Below are 23204 nucleotides of genomic sequence, written 5' to 3'. Positions count from 1 at the left end.
CATGGTTGTGTTTTTGCTGCTGTTTCTTCCTGAGCCAGCCCACCTGGAAGCCTCTCCCTCTCTTTGTCCACAGTTCCACAGAGGGCAAATTGATTTCGACAGTGTGAGGACAGACAGACAAACAGACTGAGCCAGACGGTGCGATAGGACAGGAACCCTCAGCCATCCCTTCATCCCTTTTTCCACCCCACTTCCACTCTTTCCTGCCTTCCTATCTCCTGCTTTACGGCAATAAACTCTCCCAGAGCCGAGGAAGAGGAGGTTTGGGTGTTTTTCTCGTCCTCTCCTCTCTGATCCGTCCAGTCTGTGCCGTCTAACCGGCCCGGTGAAGCCTCGGTTCTCAGCCAAGCCAAACCAGAACCAGAACGGGGACTTTAGCGCCATCACAAAAACTCGCTGTGATGATGGACATTTTCTCTGAGGAAAATGTATCTTTTGCTTGTCTTTCATGCATGTACATTTCTTTTGTATATTGCCGGATGGGCGGGGAGGGGATTTATTTACTTCCCCCACCGAAGGGAAACCTGATTTATTTTTTTTTTTTTTTTTTTTTTTTTTTTCCCCCCCACACAGTGTCAGTGCGCTCCTGTTTGGAATGACAATGTAAAGGATATATGTAAATCAGGGGTGTTTAAATTGAAGTTGTTGATCCCAAAGAGGATTTTCATAATGTAAGAAAGACATTACAATCTTTACTTTTACTGGATCTTTCAGTATTTAACAGTACTTTTACCTTTTCATGCTGTGAGGTTTTGTATTCCTCTGAGTTAAGAGGCCCTGTATCGCGAGTAGTGAGCAGCTTATGTAAGTGTTTTACCGTACGGAGGACATGTTTACTGTACATAAATGTGCCATACAGAAGTGCTTGTCATACAGTATCTATGAAAAAACGCACCTTAATCCAAGTAACAGTCTATATTTATGACTTTGTGCACACGAACTTACTGTTTCGGTATCGGCCTTTTTGCTCAGGCACACTATCGCAGGTGCTCGGGGGTCCTTTGACTTTCTATTGTGGTTGTGTGGATATCTTGTCAAGGCTGAATGGGGTTAACGAATCCTCGACCCCCGATCAAACTGTCTCTTCATCAGCTCAATATCGTGGTAATTAAAGTGTCTCCAGTGACTTATTGAGCGAGAACGCCAAACATTTACCAACTTCGGCTTCTCGGATACAAATATTTGCTTTTTATATCGCTGTAAATTCGACATTTTTGGGAAATTTGGGCTGTTAGTCGGACGAGAAAATCAATTAGAAGACTTTTTTTGGACAGAATAGCTCATTTTCTGAGAGAATTGCAGCCTTTTACTTTGTCGTTCATGCATGAAAGAAAAACAACTGGTACTGCCGTTTGGCTCGGTGACCTCACGACCATTTTATTGTTTTTATTCTTTTTTATGCTTTTTTCTGTTTATTTTAAGATCACATCTGAAGCAGAGTCGCTTCAGGAAAATTAGTAATTAGGAAAATGCAAATATTGGCTAATCTCCTTTATTACCAATAATTTCTGTCAGTATCATGTATACCTACTACTAGGTTTCATCCAAATATCAGTTTGGCCAATTATTGGACCCGATATTCAGCATTTTTTGCATTTCTGACATCATTAATTGTGACAAAATGTTTCAACCAGAACATTTTAGTTCAAAAACTGAACCATTTCGGTAATGTTTCCTGTTTGAATTGGAGTATTTGTTGTTTTTTTGTTTATTTTGACACCAAGATCATAATTTTTTTTAAGCAGATGTTGGCTAATAATCCCCTTTATTACCAATAATTAGTATCAGTCTCATGTATACCTACTACTAGGTGCCATCACAGTATCGGTTTGGACAGTTATTGGACCCGATATTCAGCATTTTTCTCATTTGTGACATTATTAATTTGTGATAAAATGTTCCAACCAGAACATTTTATTTAAAAAAACATGTAAAACATGAAAAAATAAGGAAAACTAAGGCTTGTCCGTAACGTTTCCTGTTTGACTTGGAGTATTTTTCACTTTTTCAGTTTATTTTGACACTAAGATCTTAATTTTTTTCATGTAGATGTTGGCTAATACTCTATTTTAATATCAGTATCATGTATACCTACTACTGGGTGTCATCCAAATATCAGTTTGGACAATTATTGGACCCGAATATTCAGCATTTTTCTAATTTGTGACAATTTTCATCACGTTTTAAGACTTTTTTTTACATTCAAACCAGGGCTGAACAATTTTGGGAAAATATCAAAATGCGATTTTCCTGACAGATTTTGGAAGTCAAGCTTCATTTTAAAGATTTAAAGCGGGCAAAGTAGGACGATATGACTTGAAAGTTGCATAATTTATATTCTACACTGCAGCTTTCTGCAATAATTGTTCAGCCCAGACTTCAGTCGTATTCAGATTCTGTGCCTCTACTTATCAATAATGTAGTTTTCTAGCAACATGCTGATGATCTTCTGGATCCAGAGATTCAAATGAAGCACCAGCGGTCTTGTGATAATAAAATGCAGCATTTTCGGTGTTTTACGCAGCATTTATCCAGTGTACAGAGGAGAAAAAAAAAAAGCTCTGCAGCCTTGACGGGGAGAAGAGAAGTTAGTTTGCAGTTGAAACCTCATTCAGCCTTCTGTTGTCTTTGCTACTAAATGCTTGACTTTCAAACCCGAGTGAGTAAAAAAACAACAACAAAGCATCGTGTTTTGGAGATAAAGCTGTCTGATTCTCTGTGTGCTAATAAAGACGCTGGTCTGCTTGTCTGTATGTCGACGCCTGTCTGTACTAACATCTGTCGGTTTTCTGAGGTTTCTTAACGTCTGAGAGGACGTGAAATTTGAAACTGTGCTCCTCTCCTGTGCCTCCTGCACTGCAAAAATGTTCCCAAACTCTTTAAATATTTCTCTTTGAGGCAGGTGCTTTCACTTTTTCCTCCTGATCTGCCACTTTTTTAAAAAAAGAAAAATATTTCTCGACTCCAGACGGATGTTTTTGCACTGCAGAACTGTTGCGGTCTCTTCTCCTGTGACCTAACACTCGTCTTTCCCCTCAGCTTTTGCCAACCACCATTTGTTTTTTGTTTTTTGTTTTTTTGTTCCCATTTCTGTTTTGGTGAATTTAGAGACAAAAGTCGAGTGCAAACGACTGGAAGCTGCCAGTGTTTCTTCTTTCTCCACTAAAATAGTCCAAGGTACGACTGCAGCGCTAGCACACCGATCACCTGTGGAACAGTAACTCCTGCATCCACTGCTGTGACTGTGAGGGGTTTCTGTTGTGAACGAACATCAAAATTCTTGTGTAGAGAACTTATGGATAATGCATGCTTTGGGGCACCAAAACGTGTACCATTGATGACCTCAAATGTATGGTGAATTTTTACTCTCAAAAAGTATCAAATAAATTTATTCAGCTTCTCTTGTTTCCGCTCATTTATTTGGAAGGCCTTCGTAGCCTTTGAGTTTACAGGAGGTCCTCGGTTTACGACGTCCTCGACTTACGGCGTTTCGTCATTACGTCGGAAGTGGTTTCGTGAGCGGACATATACAGTAGTGCCTCGTCTATCGTGGGGGCTACACGAAGTAGCGACCATATTTATTTTATTATTTATATGTATTTCAAGGCTTTATAAACCCTCCCCACACTCTTATTAACCGTTCCCACATCCTTATAAACACTTCCCAAGCTCATAAACACTTTTTACACTCTTAAACCTACATAATTTTAACAACATATAAAATTCTTTATATGTACTCACTACATATACAACTTAACTGATGAAGATGATGAATTAGCTGCACAGTTCTGATGATGACATGAATGGAAAAGGCCAGATGTTGAATGCTGCTATACACGGGGACGGATGAGACTGATGCTACGGATGTTGAGCCAATCAGCACCCACCGCTGTATGCTACGCATTTTATTTTGATTTAGTGTTCTTTTAATATGTTTTAATTATGTATATTTTTATACAGTTTTATATTTTTTATGCTAGAACATGCAAAAGTAATTAAAATAATATTTTATAAATACAGTCAAGTTTGAAATTATTCATGTCTCTAGTATATTTTAACTTAGTTACTTTTAAATGTAAATAAAAGCTGAGAAATGTTTTTTTTTTTTTTTTTTTTTCCACAATGATGCCTCTTGTACATCATCTTATCTTTTGGGGAACATTTGTGTCATTTCCAATCACAAAAAAAAGAAAAACTTGCTGGCTGGAAAAAAAAGTAACCAAGTCAAATTTGCAAGGGATATGAATAATTTTGAGCTTGACTCTGCATGCCACAAAATCCCACAATATAGCAAAAAATCCGCAACACCAAATACAATTTAAAAATCTGCAATACAGTGAAACCACAAAAAGTGAACCGCCATAGGGCAAGGAACCACGGTATATTGCTACGTGGTGAGCGGAGCAGGTGAATATGTCGTCCAGCGGCACTATAGAGATGTGTGTCCACTAGATACGACTTTCCACACGTCAACATCTGAAAAATTGCACGGATGGCGGGTGGTCAGCAGCGAGCCACAACATTGTTACATGAGGGCACTTTCAGCTCGACGGTCCGGCAGACATGTCGGATAAACACAGCGGCTCGGCCACAAAATTTCCCTTAAGTTCTGAAAATACTTCAGCAAAAAGTATTTCTGAAAGCATTTGAGGTAAGAAATAAGCTGTGCAGCAGCCGAATCTGTCCTCGTTTTATTTCACCAATGGCTAGTTTAGATGTTTGAGGACAGTTTCAGAGATGTATGGAATCTCCGCTCGCCGCATTGAATTTGAATAAAGTAGAAGTCAAGTCTACTTTATGCAAATGAGCTTCCGGGTAAACGCACCGGATTGCAGCTTTAAACACACCCCAACCAGACCGACATGCGGAGTGTTTCGAGCTGCGATCTGGTGTGTTTACATGCATGAAAGTCGTTGGTAATTCATGACGTTTACAAAGAACTGATCGATATCGTGATGCACGTAACACACCTTCGCTAACATTTTCGCCGGAATTCCGACTTGCGCTAAAAAAGACTTGCGTCGGGTCGTAGGAACGGAACTCTGACATAAATCGAGGACCCTCTGTACTTTCTTTTTTGGTTCATTTTGTCTCGAAAATGAGGCCAAATGTTTGTTTTCTTTCAGCTTGTGAAGCCAGTTGTCTTTTATTTTCTGCAGAAAGCTAATCGGAGCTGTAGCAGATTCAAAATGCTCCTCTAAAAGTCTAACAGGAGAATCAGTCCTCTTGCTTTAGCACATTAACCAGCCGTTTGATGTCACCTCTCATGTCGACATTTGCGGATCTGAGACTCGTCATAAGCTCCCACCGGCCTTGTTGCATGTTCAGTGTGTGTGTTCTGTAGTTTTTCCGCTGCATCCCGACCCGCCATGCATCCACTGGCCTCCTGCTGCTCGCACAGGTACCTCCTTCAACTCAACTGTGTGTGTCGGTGTCCTAATCACGGCATTTTCATCTTTTATTATTTCACTTTTTGTTCTTCTGGTTCACCTCGTTGTGGTTTATCTGCCTGCCTGTGTTATTTTGGGTTTTAGTTGCGTTTATTCTAATATATCTGGGTCATGATTTCAGTGTGAACACACAGCAGTGGTGCGTTCATGAAACCCTGATCTGTTTGTGTTTCTATAAATGTGTTTGTGTTGTGGTTTAACCTCCTAATTAATCACAGTTAACTGTAGCTGCATCATTAGTAGTAGCTGCTACAAACAAACAAGGTCATCGCCGAGCTTGACTGGGAGCCTCGAAAGGAAGAGTAGGGATGACAGAATGGAAAAAGCTCAGGAAATATAAATATTATTACATTTAATTTCAACTTCATGCTCGATGTGTTTAATGCAGAGGGATCTACCAGCATAAATAGAACATAAATCTCATAATTAGGTGTAAAATCACCTGAAAATAAGAGATGTTGTGTTTTAGATGTTACAGAACTATCTTTCTACGGTAGCTCAGAATGGACAAACTCTGAAGACGACTTCTTGCATTTTCTCAATAGGTTTGTTTCTGCAAAATGATGTGATAAAGCAGAATATGTATAGTTTGCACACATTCACTCTAGGATCCAGGCATCTTTCAAAGTGTGTCAAGCAAGAGAGTGGATAAAAACAAATGAAAATAAAAATCAGAACTGTTGGATTAAGTTGTGTTTAAAGAAATCATTCCACCTAAACAGTGGCAAGTTTCTGCAGCTTGCCTGGTTTTGAACTTGTTAATTTTTAAGGATGAAAAGGCAGCAAAATATTCAGATTTCTTTTATTAAATGGCTTCCAGTCTTCTCAGTCATGGTTTTGTTTGCTCCTTTAATACTGATGACTTATAATACTGATGAGTCTTACCAATACTGATGAGTATTAACTAAATCTGCACATTGTACTCTAGTAAAGCTGTTGGAACTAGTTGTAGACAGTGTGTATTGTCTTGTATAGTAACAGAATCTAAAGTTTTAGCTGCTGTTGGATGCTGATTGTTGACACGTGCGGCCTGCTTGTTCCTTCCAGTACAGGGCCTGATTACGCCCGATTTTGAACGACCAAAAAATCCCATCGTAAGTGAACGAGCTTTGGATCATCCACCTCCTCTTTCATTTTTCATTATTGCTCAGAGCTCCTTTTGTTGTTGGCTTCGGGATTCGGCCTGTTTTTCCATCACTGCTGTTTGTTTGTTTCTGTGATGTGACTGCTGACCTCATCCGTGGGTAGCTTTTCCTCGAAATATGTTTCTCAGTTTCCCCTCTTTTTTTTTTTCTTTTTTTTTTGGTGCATGACTCATCAGACCTTTCATTTTCTTTCAGCTCCACCAAACAACCGTCCCTCCTGTGCTCTCTGTGACCTTTTTCCTCGCATTATTCTCCACTTCCTGCATGGTTTTTGTAACATTTCGCCGGATAATAACAGAGAAGCTGAATGTTTTTTGCTGTTTTCTGTTTTTTTTTCCACAGAGGTGAACCGCCCAGCGAGCCGGCCGTGGAGGCTCCAGCCAAACCGCCCCTTTCTGACGATGACGAGGAAGCCGAAGAGGTGGAGGAGGAAGAGGAGGAGGAGCAGTTCGATGAAGCTCACTACGACTCCGTGGAGAAGGCTTCGATTCCTCCGGGAGATTTCTGATTCCTCCTTCAGTTTTAAACCAGCTGCAGGTGGATTTTCCCCCTCAGCTACAAGGCTCTGATTCAACCACAGTATTACAATAAAATAACAGAATTAAATACAACCAGCAGAAACGGTTAACTCTGTATTAACCCTCTGAACCCCAAAACCTGCTGCCAGGGTTAAAAATCTCTCAAAAACTGCCGAAATTGCACCATTAATCAGAGACAGACACTGTAAAAACTGAAAAATTTGCTGGAATTTCAACTTTCCAGCAGTACTTGAACCTAATCTTATGTGATGTGCAGTTGTATCAGGAAAATTAGTCAAATTTAAGCTTAAAAATCATCAAAATCACTTTGTTCTGCACATCTCATTAACAAAATCACCAAAAATAAACCAGATTCTGTCAATAAAACACAAAACATGAGCTCCTCAGTACAAGAGACAGTTAGATGAACTGCAGGCAGTGTACCAGCAAGTTAACATAAGTGCTAAAACATCTATAGTATGTAGAGCTGCCATGCTTTTTCCAGTATTTTTAACTCCTGTGGGCAAATGGAAGAACACTGGCTCCAGTTTATCTCATATTTTTGTAAAATAATCAAAGAAATCCAACTTTTTTCCCCTTTTTTTTGATCTGATTTATGGTAATTTAACTGTCATGACATTTCTCTACTTTTAATTGTGGATGTTCTGTTTCCATAGAGGTGCAGGACTGTACATTGGAGTGAAAAATGAACCTAGAAAATGTGATGGGAGCAACAAAAAAGCGTTCCTCGGAGTTCAGAGGGTTAATTGAGAAATAGTGTAAATAAAATCTGGAACTGATTTGATCTTCTAGCAATGAAAAACGCATTAAAAAACAGAATGTGAGAATTTGATTTCCACGGAGGTGTTTTTGGAGAAGTTTTACTACTTAGGAGCACATGGTGTTTGATAAATATAAGATAAGCTGCGGCTCATTCGGTTCATGAGTTTTCTGCCTCTTAGATCGTATCAAAGACCGACGACTGGCCTCAGTCTGATGACGTCTCTGTGCGTTTAAAATCAGCTTCCTCCCCATGCCTTGTCAACTAAAGGGCTTTAATGTTGGTAAGCTGCACTTCCTGTCTGCTGTTTCACCTTTTAGCCTCACCTGGTAACAAACTGCCTCCTCACAGGGCAATAACGCAGAAAAACATCCAGTTTTATGCACCAAGGAAACAGTAAAGGTTTTCAAGATGGACGAACTAAAGTCTGATTATCAGCAACAACAACAAAAAAAGAATAGACTAGACGGAAAGATCAAACTGATAAGCACACTACTCATAGTACTGTATCTCCAGCTAATTGTATACTCACAGGAAATCCTATATTCTGTAATAAATGCTAGTTAAAGCAGCTCTGCGGGTGTTTGTACCTATACTGATAATACACTGATTCATGTTTGATTCTTAATGTAGGATCTTCTTAAAGCAACATTAATTCTGTTAACACTAAAGGTCGCCTCAGCCTCACAGTTCATGTTTTCTTGGAAAAAAAGCTTCTTTTAAGTTCATGCAAAACCCTAAAGCTCCACTTTAAATCAACAGTGGACTCACTTTTTATACTTCTACTCAGCAAATAACTGCAGGAAAAACAGTCATTTTTCTGGTCACTCAGTTCTATCATTTGCTTAAGCAGGTAATACCGGCACTTAGAAGTATTGAGAATTAATAAATGGTGGCTAAAGTTGTTCTTTTTCCTTATATAGGATAATTACAATTTAAATCAGATTGCAGGTAAGTACAGGTGAGACTAGCTGAGACGTCTCACTGTGTCCAGGCAGCTTTTAGTTTCTTTATTTTAGCTGCAGATTTTCCATCAGTCTTGTGTTGATCAGAAGTTTGGACAAGAGCTTCAGCTAAATATTCTCTAAATCACGTGCACTTTGGCCCTCCTGTTATGTTGCAGTTCGAATTGACCCATTTTAAAGTAAAAAATAATTAAAGAGGGTTGGTAAAAGTACTTTCTGCTTGGCTTAATAAGTGTAATCAACAAATTTAAAAAACGGTCCATTTGACATATTTGTACCCTGAAGAGTGTTAATTTATCAACACTATAAAAAGAAAAAAGATCAAAATATATATATATTTTTTAAAAAATCAATCATGTGAAACTATTGTTTTATATGTAGGTCTTTCCAATGTACATTTAAAGTTTTGACATGCATTTTATTATGAAAAATGAGTGAATTCTCCTCATTGTACCGTGATCTGAGAGGTAAAGAAAGCATTACACTACATATTGATAGAAACGGTTAATAATGGAGTTCATAATGACATATAAACAATCTTTATTGGGATTCTTTTTGGGTTTCTGCCATTTTTGGATAATTAAATATCAAACCGACCCAGGAGCATCACTGATAATAAAAAAACAACAAAATTGACACAAAGCAACAAAAACAAGACACAAAACGACAAAAAAGACTCTAATATTCCAAACATCGGCCTGAAACAATCACCGACTTTTGGAAACGTGTTGATTTTCTGTCTTACTGGCAGAAAATACAGAAAATACCCAAAAGCACAAATAGACCTAACAGGAGAGTTAACTGATAAAATACGCAAAAACATCCTTTATTTACATTTAAAAAGATGCATTTTTATGCTGTCTGTACACTTTTAAGTGGCTATAAACTAAGTCTAGGTCTATTAATTCATGCATTTCCCTTTTAAAATGCTTCATTTATTTTCACTGGATTGTGTTAAAATGACCCATGAACTTCTGAGGAAAATTTGCAGCTAAACATTTGTTGAATTTTTCTGCAATAATCCAATTAATCATGAATTCTTCTCTATCTGAGTGAAAACTCGTCAAATAGTTTGCACTTTCTGGCAGCCAAATTTGGAACAGCTAAAGGAGTGCTCTAAACTCGCTAAATGTAGCTTTGGAGTTTAAAAAACACACATTTTATGGTATTTTTTCTGTTTTTTTTCCCCGTTTCAAGGAATTCCTTGAAACCTTTGAAAGAGAAAGTTTTAAAGCGTTCAAAGTACTTTTTTATTCCATTTTTTCATTATTTTTGGTACTTTTCTTTTAATATTGCATTCAGCGGTTCAGTTTATCAGCCCTACCTGCCACTTTATTAAGAACTCCTCTGACATGGAATGAATGCACTTAGCTCAGCCATGAATTCTACTTTTGCAAAGGTTTCACATTTTCATTGTCAGAAAGGTGGTAATCCTACTTTATGTTGAGAAATTTGAAGTGGAGCTTTAGGGTTTTAAATTATTTTCAAGAAAATCCCTGCTGTGCACATTGGAGTGAAATGACTCTCAATCGGCAGGAGACAAACTTTGAGATCGCATATCACCTTTTATCATGTTTTAGAAAACTGTGATGCAAAGAAACGAGCCATCAGAGTTACACTGACAGAAGTTTTATCAGTCAGATCCAGCTGATCGATGTCGTTTTGCTCAGATAATTCTTGTTTTGTCTGTTTAGATGTGTAAACTTCTGCCTCCACCCCGGGTTAATGGATTCATGGAGTCGAGGTTTTGGTTGTTAAAGCTCTGAAAATTGACATTTTCACAGTGAAGTCTGTGGATAATTCATTGTTAAAGCGATTGTGTTTGTTTTTAAGTACTTGGATATTGTACCAAAAGTACCACAGTGTAGAAATATTCAGCTAGAATAAAAGTCATGCATTTAAATTCAGTGGAAGTTCTAAAGTATTAGCATTAAAATATACTGAAAATACCAAATATAAATTATGCAAACTCGTCCATTTTAGAATAGTATATACATATAATAATCCTGGATTATATTTTTGATGATTTAACTTGATTCAACTACTCTGTCCCCCTCAAGGATCAATAAAAGTTTTATGATCATCTGTAATATTGCATCATAATTTATTTGTTAATTATATTTTTGCATTATTTAAATCTGCAGTGTAGTTCAATAAAAGTAGTGGGTTATGCAATATTTGCCTCTGAATTATAGTGGAGTAGAAGTATAAAGTAGCAAACAAGTACCTTAAAATTGTATTTGAACACAGAGTAAAATTATTTGTTTGCTGTAAGAACCATCAATAAAACTCCATTTATCTCTGTTGTTTTGGCCGTGGAGGCAGAAAATGGCACATCTTAACCAAGATATAACCAGAATGATGTTGTTTTTTTTCATAATCTGAGTAATTTTAAACTTGTTGATAAATGAGGTGAATTCCACTTCACTTTTTCTATAATTAAGACTGAGGGTTGGGAGGTGTAGAAACACTGAGACGCTGATTTGAACATTTTGAAGCAGGATTTAAAAATGTGAAACGTTTGTCTGTGAAGGGGAATTCACCTTCTCATATTTTCTTACATTAACTGCAGAATATTTTAAAGAGCAACTGAGAAAAAAAGCATCTGAAATCTGTTGATTAGTGGCTTTAACAGATGTGGCCAGATGTGGTCTGTGGCATCCAGCTGTGCAGAATCGCAAATTGAGACACCACAGAACACGTACCACCCACTAGACGGCAGTAAATGTGGAGTTTTCACCCTGGGTGTACTTACTCTTTAAGATTTCACAGCTAAAAGCTTCAAAAATGTTTTTAAAAAACACTTTATTTTAACAGTCCTGTATTTCCCAGCTTATTTTCTAGAAACTTTTCACGTAGTTTCCCAAAAATCAGTTGGTATTTAGCTGAATATTTACAAGGATATTATTAAGAAAGTCACACACAGTTTATGTTATCGTTACTCAGATAGCTTCTTGTTATAACCAAAAAATAAAGTGAAAAATGATTTATGTTATTATCCATGTGGTGATTTAAGCACATTCTTACCTGTAGTTCTCAGCTTCATTGGAAATTCCTTAATTTTGTGTTTAAAAGTAGCATTCACAAAAAGTAAAGTTGTAAATTTTAAACAATGCATGACCTTACTTATTTACTACCTGCAGAAAGCTCATTACAGTTCATTACACTTCTTTGTTAGAGTACTTTTGCATTAGTTTGCAGCATCACCTGAGAAGCATTGCCGTTTAACACTACAACGCTGACATATGTCAACATACCAGTACTAATCCATACCATAATGATACATACACACATTTTTTATGCTTTCAAATGAACTATTAAGTCAAAGCCGGCAGCAACGTTGGTGAAAACCATTTTAAAAAGCACCGGCGGTTGAAAATACTGCCTCAAAATGAAAGTAATGTAGGAACTGTGATGGAGAAATGACTTGTTCCTTTTTCTAAGGTCATCACAGCCTTGAGACAGACACTGCAGGAGGTTACGTATTCTCTATTCTGACGTCACTAAGCAGACTAGTTGCCTCCATATTGGTCTGTAATCTAGATCTGACCTTCTCCCAGCTACAATATAAACCTGAAGATGAAAGAGAATCCTCAGAACTGATGCTTGCATGTACATCAGTAAACATTACTCTCAACCTAAGTCGTCTGAGTCTCCAGTCACCCTAACCCTGAACTTCCACGACAGCAACTATAATGTACTACATGACCATGTAACAGACAAAAGTAATGTGATTACAGTGATGTAATACTTTAGAAACTCCAGCACTGTTTCAAACTGATGTAATAATCATCAAATGTGCATTTTAAAGTTGCACTGGTTCTACTTAGACACACCTCTACCAATATATATATGATCCATATATAATGTAAAATACCTGGCATTTCTTTAAAAGTTCATATAGATATCAGTCTACGTCTTTTTTTTAACTTAACACATAATTAACTTTTTTCTTGAAAAACATGAACATAATATACAGGTTTTAGTGCATTTCCTTTATAATTACCACTAAATACATGCTAATGTAAGGAAGTTATGAGAGAAGTTACAAAAAATGATCTGCTGAATACAGGACCTGTAAAGTAAAAAGTATTCTAACTGATAAAACCTCCGTTGATGTAACTTGAGGGCTACTGCAAACAAATGTGATGACTGACAGTCAAAACGATGTCATTCTGTGAATTGATGGCAAACACAGTGTCTGTTTTACAATTTAATTTTGACAATAAAGAATCAAGTATTTAACCATGTTGTGCTGCATGTCTTGTATGTACAGATCAGAAAGAGGCATGTTTTAGCTTTCAAAATGGCGGCCATGTTGGATGGGAGGAGTCATAGGTGTCTTGGTGGCCACTAGATGGATTCATTCATGTTCTACAAGTCTTTTCATTTCTTAGTGATGGGTTTAACTGGACTTCAGTGACTTGGAAATGTTCTTTTCTCCATTGCATGACTTTTTCTCCGAGCTTCTTGGAGTGTTCTTCAGTCTTCATGGTGTAGTTCTAACCAGGATCCACCAGTGACTGGACCTTCCAGATACACGAGTCTTTATACTACAATCACTATGACGCCTTCACTGACCTTAGAATATCTGTTTCACTGACATTATGACTTCTAGCACCAACTGGCTGCACATGAGTTCAATTACTTATTTGACCTTTTCTGTTTTTGATCAACTTTTTCACTTTGAAATTAAAGAGTCTTAATTTTTCCTAAATTCTTGGCAAATTAAATTCACCATGATTTAATAAACTTCCAAAGTGGGTTAATACTTTTTATGGGTGTTGTTACACCCGACAATGGAATTTCTCTGAATGCGCATCTTTTTGCTGGGATACCTGCAATTATAGTACATTTGGAAAATCTGTCTGTCGTCAACCACCAATGATCGGTTTTCCAGAGCTGCCACGTTGAAAAGTAAATTAATAAACAGTCAAAACACACCTTAACATGTGTAAACCAGAGTTTATTTATATTTGATAGAAGGTACAGAAAGTCATGATGTGACCAGCGGCCTGTGCTACAAAGCAGGTTGTCCAGGAAATGATATCCGGCTTCTACAAACCCAACAGTCAAGCTAATCTGGTTATCGACTAAACCCAGGGTTCCTGAACCGAGCTAAAAGTGCATTTACATGAAAGGTGTTGGCACCAATCGCGAAAAAGAGGAGTTTTACTATGCAAAATGGGTGTGAACTTGCAAGTTTATAGGCTTATTAATATAACTGCCCAGTCTTTAAGGCACGAGTAGATCTGACTGCTGTTACAACTGTGTATTCTGTGAAATTGATGCATCCTTTCAATGTATTGTTGTGGCATGTAAGATCATTTTAGCTCTATTTTTTCAGCAACCTCGGCTGTGTTGGGGCAAGTAAGGAACAAATCCAAAAACATCATTCCAACTGGTAAGCTGTCTCACTGAAAATCATCTAAGGTCAACAAATACAAGGCTTCAGTGCGATATCTTTGTATATTGCTATACAAAAGCCTACAGAGCAAGAAAATGGCTTTGAAATTGCTTGCAGTCGACAAGGGCAATAAAATCAAGCAAGGAAAGAGTTCCAACCAATAAGAATCTACTATATGTTTCTGAAACCTATGCTCAGGGAAAGAAAAGGGGTTTGATCAACTCTGAAAAGTGTCAGAAATCATCACGTCTTTAACATCTTTGTTGAAAAAAATGTGGCGTTCAAACTGTCAGAACTTGTCTTTTCTTGTCGGTAATGTTTACATTAGATTAGATTCCACTTCGTCTTTGCACAAAGGCCAACGAAATGAGCTGCAAGTGCCAAAAACTATACTTTCTGTCAACAACCAAAGTGACATTTTTCACTTTTTCTCAGTTGAAAAAGCAAAGATTTTATGATAATGCTGTGAAAAGTGGGGTTATTTCAGCATTAGAAGCAACACTCTGTTATAAATGCTATAAAAAGCACTGTTTTAAATGCCAATATATGAAATGGCAGCTTTAGACACTGCAAAAAGTGGCATTTTCAGTGGAGCGCCATAAAAAGCTGCATTTTTTTTGCAGTTTTGTGGTGTAAAAAGCAGCGTTTTGGAAGAAGCACTAAAAAGAGCACAGTTTTTTTTCAGCAAAATAGCAGCTTTTTAAATGGAACACCATTAAAAGATTTTGGGGGGGGCTGTCGGCAGCATTAAAAGCAGCTGTTTTCACTGGAACACCTAAAAAATCATCTTATAATCGGCACGCTGTAAAATATCCAAAGCTGTTCTGGCAGCTTTTGATGGTGTAAAAAGCAGCGTTTAAACTGGAATGCCGTTAGATGCAGTGCTTTAATTGGCAAGTCATAAAATGCAACACTATTTCGGCTTCTTATGATGGTTTTCATTGGAGTGTCGTTATGATTGGAATGCCACACAAAGCAATGTTTTAATCAGTGAGCTGTAAAACAATATTTTAAAAAATGGCGTTTTGTGTGGAGCTCCATTGAAAGCTCTTTTTTTAAGCACGATAAAAACGCCTTTCGTCACATTTGACTGTGTAAAATTCTGCATTTTATTTGGAGTGACTTAAAAAGTGTTTTTCCAGCTTTGTAGGGCATTTTAGCAACCAAACAAAGGTGATTTATGGCACTTTATGCTTTCCGTACTCATTACTTGTGAAATCTTTTATGCACGGTGATGCAATTTTTCCAAAAAAAATTGGTTAGAGGGCAATGTTTTATACGTGTTGATCTGTTGTCTTGAACACTGGCAATGTACCCGAGTAAGAAGTGAACCGCCGTCTTTACCCTGAAAACCTGAAGTTCCCTCGCTAGCCTTGACTCCTGCTTCACAGCACAGGTCCCTGGTCAGTGTGGGGCCACATATTACTGACAGTATCCCAAACCAAAACTCGTCCTGCACATTTGTTCGATCAGTTCAAGGCCAAAGCACACAGCATCTCTTTGGCAACAATAAACAGATCTTTTTTTTCCCCCAGACCTTCCCTCCTCCACAGGTACAGTACATCAATACTGCTCAAAGTGTTTTTCGTCGAGATACAAAAATATTACGGACAGCCATCGAGATGGTTCTATGCTAAACTTTTACAGAATATTAAAGCCTCGGGAGGCAAACGAACACTTAGAAGACACTACATGTCGACCGTTGAGTGTTTTAAAAGGTGGAATCCATCTTTTTCGAGGCTCTGGAGTCTGTTTAGAAACTGAAGACCGGCCAGCATTCCTTACATTTACACACACAGAAAGCAAAGCCTTGTAGCGTTTCATGATCAACCCTTCATCGTTTTTGGAACAAATCAGACTTAACATTGAATGGATGGTGTCCAACCTAAAAGCAATGCAATAAGATTCAGTTTTAAGTGCTATAAAAACTCGTTTTCTGTTTCAGTGTGGAGTTCAGATTTGTCCTCCTTTATAAATAATCCAAATTACGTTGAATTAAATCCTTGAATCTGAAAAACTTCAGCGTCTCGTAGTACAAATCTGCTCCAAACAAGCTGAGAATATACAGCGAGTGACGGTAACAGTAAAGTCAGGCAGTAGCTCCGATCTCTCTTACAAACATGGTAGAAATGGACAGAAGCAGGGAAACACCGGATGTACAGTAGAATGTGGCAATTTACAAACACAAAAAGCACATTTATTGAGACAAAACTCTGTGTGGACAAAAATAGAACAGCCTTTTTTAATACCGTTGTGCCAGTGTGTGTTTGTTTGATGTAGTCACCTTTAGGTTCAGGCAATATGACAACATACCGACAAAGAAAAGTGTTTCTACCAAGGCTTATCTGTCCCTTTTGGTTGCCACATGAGGATCAAGTTGCAAATCAATGAGTTCGACTGCTGCCCGGTGATACTGGATTTACAGGATCTTTGCATCAATGTGATGAAGCACCTCGATTTTTCAGGTATTGAACTTCACTGGATTAGCCAAAAACGGACAATCCCAGCATGTCTACCGATCGAGATTACAGAAAATGTGCAATATCGTACAACTGTCCACTCAGATTGGCTTATATCCTGATTATTGATCTGGTGTCTTTGTGTGCAGTTAAGCCCCAAATCATCCAGATCCATGCTAAAGCAGGATTTATAGTGAATTTTAATTTGACTATTAGGTTTGGTGAGACATTGTGTTAGAGACGTTAATGATAATTTATGTTTAACATTTTTGATACTATTGCTTAGTAATGTCTTTATTTAGCTGCTCTTACAGTTGCTAACAGACTTTTTGAATGCCTTCATTGGACTTTTTCTTTTGTGACGATCTCTTGAACTTTTTGTTTGTTGATAATGTTTGCTGTTAACAATTTCTCGACAACTTTGGCTTTGTTTCAGATCTTTGTCTTGCTAGGACAAGTTTTTCTCATGTTGCTTTGGCTGAAGAAGTCCCCCAAAATATCACAATCCTACCGCCATGTTTGACCTCAGTTTTGGAGTTCTTCAGGTTGAAGGCTTCTTCTGTCTTTGCACCCAAACAACATCATTTTCATGTCTTCAGCGACCAAAATCTTTCTTCTTTGTCCAGGTGAGCTTTTGTAAAGGCTAAACAAGCTTCGGTTTCATTTAATTTAATTTTGAGTGACATAAAAGCAAGTGTTTTTTTCCAGCTATGGGCAAACAAATTAAGGCGATTTATGGCACTTTTTGTTTTCCATACTCACTACTCATCCAATGACTCGCGTTGGATCTTCTACGTATGGTGGTGTCATTTTTCCAAACAGAGCTGATTAATGACAGGCCAGGCACATGTTGATCTGTTATCTTGAATATTGGCAATGAACCCAGACAAGAAGTTTGAGTAATAAACACTTTTTTTAGTATGTCTGTGTAGATCTTCAGTCATCCAGGTCATGGTAAAAGTCGGAGCTTCGGTTGAAATCAACTGGACTTCTCTTGTTGCTTCTTGAAGACGTTTCACCTCTCGTTCAAGAAGCTTCTTCAGTTTTAACTGACGAATGAGGAGTTACAGAATTTATCGTCACTCCAGGTCACATTTTAAAAAACAGATTTGTAAGAATGAAAACTATGTGGCACTTTTTGCTTTCTATACTTGCTACTAACACAGTGAGCTTCATTGGATCTTCTACAAATGGTGGTGATTGGTTAGTAGGAGATGTTTTATATGTTTTGATCCATCATCTTGACAGTAATCTGCTATGGACCATATGAGGTTTTGTAAAGACGACACAAACTTTGTGTGTCTGTTTTGGAGATGTGGACTCCATCTTGCCTTGACATGTTGTTACCAGAACCGTTCAGATTCAGGGAGGTCTTGGTGCTAGTCCTTGGACTCTCCTTGGCTTTTACCATTCTTACCAGTGCATGGATCACTTTTATCTTCCTACTTTGCTTTTTGCACAGTGTGGAACTTGTTGACCTTACAAACACTTAAAAATGGCTTTATGGTTTTTTCCCCCATCATGTGAGCAGCAGCTCTCTCTCAATGACAGACTCCAATAGAAGTAAGTCACTAAGTTCTTTGGTTTTGACCATGACTTGCAACTTACTAGAGAACTACTACATCAACTGTTCTTAATGTATAATGTCTTTGAACGCTCCAGAATACAGTACAAACTACTGGGACCATTTGGAATGATATATAAGCTGCTTTTTCTCAAAACTTGGTGACAGTTTCTCAGGATTTAAATAATCACTAACAATATTGTGTAGCAAAAATGTAAAAAATAAACATAGAAATGGTTAAAATTCATTATTAACATCTTTAACACAAAGTCTCGCTGTCTTTTGTCACTCATTTATGTCATTTTTACTCAGAAGAAACCAACTGGTTAAATAAAAATTCACTGCTAATCAAATTTGGCATCAGTCTGAATAATTTGGGGCTTAACTGTAGCAGCTCAAGTCCTGAATATTTCCACTCGATGCCAGTTTCTTTTGGATAAGTAGCATTAAAATGGATTTCCATGACCATGTGTGCCTGTCTCTACGCCAAAACCCATCCCTTCTGTCTCCTAGCAATAAATTCTTATAGATACTGTTTTCTAGTTACTTCAAACCATGCATTGCTATATTTAAAAGGAGGAGAAAAACCTTTAATAAGAGTTAAATCTGAAATTACTTCTGTCACTCCTTGTCACATCGTTGTGTCTGATGCTTACAGTAAAGAGGGGTTTGGTTGTGATGGTGGTGCTGGCACTCAGTTTGGTAGAGAGAATGATATTTATGTAAAACAGTACAGTAGTGGTCCTGGTGCAACAAGGAAAGAACAAAAAGCCATAAATTATTAGGTTGTTGAGGTTTGATCACCTCTTTCCTCAAAAAAACGAAAGCATTCTGTAACCAGACGGCCAAAAAGATTCTCTTTGCTTCCTTCTTTCACACCATTGTGTCCTTTTGTCTCCAAATATTAACATTATATTACTTGTGATACCTCAAAGATTCTTGTTGATATTCATCAATGCGAGTAAAACCGTATCCTAAAAAGTACAAAGTCTGTGGAGTCTGTACAGTCCTGTTCAAAGTGCTGATCCTTTGTTGAAAAGTTGGCGACGGTTTTGCGCAACGGTTTAGATTGTCCAGTTGGCTCCACAGTCTTATGGATTCTCCCCAACGTAAATGAAAAAGTGAAAGAGGTGGCAAAATGTGATGCTTTTCAAAGGTCTGTCCTTCCACTTAGTCTCTTTGATCCAGAAAAATATGCAGAATTCAACATACAAGCATCCCCTGGTTTCATAAATTCATCATACATACAGTATATATTACTCTGGAAACATTATATATTAACCATTCTCTTTTCTAAACAGCTTTGACCGGTCCTACGTCGTGGTAAGACGGACCTTTCAAAAGTGTCCACAGGAGGTAAGAGGCACTGTCTTGTGTTTCTAAAACCTGATGTTAAAAATGAAATCAGAAGTCATGCTAGTAGGCCAAGTTGTTGTCGTAGCGAGGCAGTAGATATCCACAGCTCCTTATTCTTTGTCTCCATCTTCGCTGCTTCCTGTAAAAAACAAAACAAAACACACACACACACAGAGGCAGAAAGGATTGATGCATGTTGGTACTTTTCACAGGACACTGGGCATCTTTTCCTCCAAATGTTGCCAGATTTCTGAGAAATTTGGCGAGAAAGTGTGTTGTCTCATTAGTGTTGTAAAGCAGCGTGTGGCAACATGTTGCGGCCAACAACAGCTGAGCTCAGACTGAGATTAACTCTAATACGAGACGAAAGTAGCCTTTTAATTAGTTACTAGATTTATGTCTGAGTTGTTCCAAGAATCAAGGTTTTAGTAAAACCTCAGAGAAGTTCAACTTGGATACAAACTCATTAAACATAACATTTGGAGACTTTAAAAGTAGTTTTCATGTAAAAAGTGAAGACCCAGAGGAGTTCCACAGGTAATCGAATGAGTGAAACTTCTTTGGATCTTCATATTTTACGTCAAAATGACTTTACTCATATTTTAAATTCTCCAAATGCTATGTTTAAAGACATCATATCCAACTTGAACAGGTAACTAAGTTGGACTCAAAGCAGTTTCTGGGAGTTTTTTTTTGCTCCTGTCATATTTTTACTCACTGTTAGCTCATTTTTCACTGCATTCTAAAGTCTCACAACTCTATGAAAGTATCAAAACCATGACTACAAGGAGAGAGAACTTAAAAAATGTCTTCTGTGGCGTATGGCACAGTTGGAACACCATAAATCATACAAAACAGGAGAAATAAAAGAAATTTGAATATCTTGAATTATTTGTTTTATAAAAGTTCTAAGTGCCCATGGATGATACCAGTACTAGGAAAAGCTAGTGATGTGCTCCAGAGAGTTAACCATTTACATTTTTACAAACTCCACAAACGTTTTCTGAGTCCTATAAAGATATGTCACCATGCTCAATGTATTTTTAAAGAAGATGATAAAACTGCTTCAGTTTCCTATTGGAAAGAACCATCTGACAGTAACGCTAAGCAGTAAAAATACAGTGTATAAAGTATAGTTAAACTGATAATGATGTTTTAGATGGTTGCAATACTTTTTAACATCATCTTCTATATACTGGGGGTCTACCAACTGTTATCTACGAGAAGTAATACACTGACTATTGATGAGCACATCATACAAACCCACTTCAAAAAACTATCCCTCATTTCAATCAATTAGTCCAAAACTCCAAAGACGAAGTATCTCCACCAAAATTTAAAAAGTGTTTCAGAGAGCTAGAATGAGCTGTTTTACTTTGTGAACTACTCTTGGATTAATTGAGCGGGTTAGAAGCGGAGTGGTCTAATCCACAAAAAATTGGAGCTGAATTTTATATAGTTTCTGTAATGTTTTATGTTGTAGATTTTAGTGCCAATGTGGTCTAACCCACAACCCAAATATAGCCTTACAGCGGTGCTTCCAATGTTAGACCATTCTTAGAAACACAAACTTTGAAAAACATTTTCTCAAAAACTGCAGAAAGTGGGTTAGACCACTCTGCTTTCAAACCCTTCAGTTATGTGTTTTTCTGTTTTGTGCTCCCAGTTAAGGCTAACCTCCTGTCAAACTCGCACGTTGACCTTGCTGTCATGTTTTAGAAATGTTGACCAGGTTTTTTCATCCCTAACTGGAAAACAATGTGTGCTGTGAGGTTTGGTGTGGCGGTGACTTACCTCCTGCAGAGTCCATATCGGAGTCGGAGATGTGGGTGATGGAGAACCGGGAAACGTTGGAGGGGGAGACGGTGAAGCGGGAGAACTGCACGGCTGGTTTGGGTTCCGGGGTTTTGGTGACGGTGCGAGGTGGAGGAGAGTCGGACGTCGAAGAGGATGTTGGCAGAGGGAGCAGAGGGAAGTCGTCCTCCCACTCATACCCTGCACCTGAGAGAAGACAGTAAGCAACAGTTTGACATCTGTTCAATGTTGATGCTAACACCGGCAAAAAATAATCATGTAATTAACAAGAATTCTTTAACTGATCGAGAACGTCTTTAATCTGAGTCTTTGTTTCCACCCACCGACATAAAGGGAAGAGCAAAATTTGTACCAAGATGCTAATGATGCCAATTTTCAATTTATTTTTTTTCAAATCTTTAGCTGGCAGTGTTATCAACTCATTAATTTATTGGAAAATGAAATTGTCTTGTGCTAATATTGCTGTTATTTAACTTGAGGTCATTAAGCATCACAGAAGTCTTTGTCATGGTGCCCGTTGTTAGCTAAACCCCCCACAAATCCTCTGGTTTCTACTGTATTAAACAATTAGAGGCTCCACCTAGTGAGAACATTAGGTGCTACAGCTAATCTACAGTACATTTTCATGTGGAGAACACAGGTTCTCTTCATCTTGTGGAGCCGCAATACACCCTACCCTCGAACGCTACATTTCAGACAATGTACTACTGGAGCTTTACAAGAAGTTTTGTGACAGCCTACCCATTAAGGAACAGTTTAAATGCAGAAATACACAGTTTTTTTCTTAATATAATCAGTTGTCATGGATATACTCTGGAATGATTTTAATAACTTTAATGTACTTTAAGTGTGCATTATCTAGGAAACTGCTTTCAGACAGATACAGAGTATCAAAAGACTTGGACTGAATTGAGAGATAACAAAACTACAGAAGCACCTCAAACTTAAACTAAAAATTATACTTACTCTCCTCTGAGATGTTCCCGTCTGAGGAGTCATCAGAAGCGTTAATCTTCTCTTGGGATTTGCTTCGTGAGCTCTGACTTTTTGCTCCTAAAGGGAAGCCATGCTCAGCCAGCTCTTTAGTCGGGCTTTCCTGTTGGTCGTGATGTTAGAGGAAGAAAAACAGTCAGTTAAAGCTCTGTCAGTTTATCTTAGTCACCAGAAAAACAGAAACACATTTATATAAGCTGATGGATACAAAGCCACTGACATACTATAACTGATTATTATGGCTAACTATAGACTACTTAAACATAGCAAAACTAGCAATAACTGAGTCACATCTGTCCACCTTATAATGTTAGTCCAGTATTCATTTCTTCTTTTGGTTGTTCTACACACAGTCTAATTTCCAAAAATGCATTTATCTGCAGCATTTTGGTGCTAAACCTGCCCCAAACAAATGAGTTTTTTTTCTTAAATAGGGAGTGACTGTAAAGCTCAGTTTATTCTTCTACATTGCTAAATGTAACACATAATGAGCTTTCACTGCATCTGATTTGGTCATAAAGAAACACAATAAACAGAATAGTGCTCATTTAGCAGTATATGCAATTTTTTCTCAGCCCTGCCAGTCTCTGTATAGAGTTCACTGGTCCTGACATATTTTCTGAAAAAGTAACTGCTGCTCATCTACAATCTGTAGGTCCAAACATAAAAGAAAATGTTTGTTTGACAAAATATCAACATCAGTGTGAACAGGGTCTTAGACATGTCTGTGTAGATTCTCAGTCAACCGAGT

At 37.7% G+C, this 23204-nt stretch overlaps 2 protein-coding genes across 11 annotated transcripts in view; one reads left to right on the top strand and one right to left on the bottom strand.

Annotated features, from left to right (window-relative positions):
- baiap2b (BAR/IMD domain containing adaptor protein 2b) overlaps window positions 1-13104 on the top strand; it is a 106623-nt gene extending 93519 nt beyond the window's left edge. For 2 of the 3 annotated variants that reach the window (XM_022190059.2, XM_022190057.2), the window contains one exon: window positions 74-3400. In XM_022190059.2, the coding sequence (XP_022045751.1) occupies window positions 74-107 (34 nt within the window). In that variant the 3' untranslated portion in view covers window positions 108-3400. Of the gene's footprint in view, window positions 1-73; window positions 3401-6497; window positions 6545-6937 lie in introns of those variants that run through there. The other variant, XM_051939824.1, reaches the window with a different exon arrangement.
- Window positions 13105-13804: 700 nt separating this feature from the next.
- The window catches only part of aatkb (apoptosis-associated tyrosine kinase b), a 104439-nt gene continuing 95039 nt past the window's right edge, over window positions 13805-23204 (bottom strand). For all 8 annotated transcript variants that reach the window (XM_051939796.1, XM_051939797.1, XM_051939798.1 and 5 more), the window contains 3 exons: window positions 22427-22556; window positions 21440-21646; window positions 13805-19784 (listed from right to left, as the gene is read on the bottom strand). In XM_051939796.1, coding sequence (XP_051795756.1) covers window positions 19756-19784; window positions 21440-21646; window positions 22427-22556 — 366 coding nt within the window. In that variant the 3' untranslated portion in view covers window positions 13805-19755. The remainder of the gene's footprint in view (window positions 19785-21439; window positions 21647-22426; window positions 22557-23204) is intronic.

The sequence above is a fragment of the Acanthochromis polyacanthus genome, chromosome 19, assembly GCF_021347895.1.
Source record: "Acanthochromis polyacanthus isolate Apoly-LR-REF ecotype Palm Island chromosome 19, KAUST_Apoly_ChrSc, whole genome shotgun sequence".
Lineage (NCBI taxonomy): Eukaryota > Metazoa > Chordata > Actinopteri > Pomacentridae > Acanthochromis > Acanthochromis polyacanthus.
This window is presented reverse-complemented; position numbering and strand designations above follow the sequence as displayed.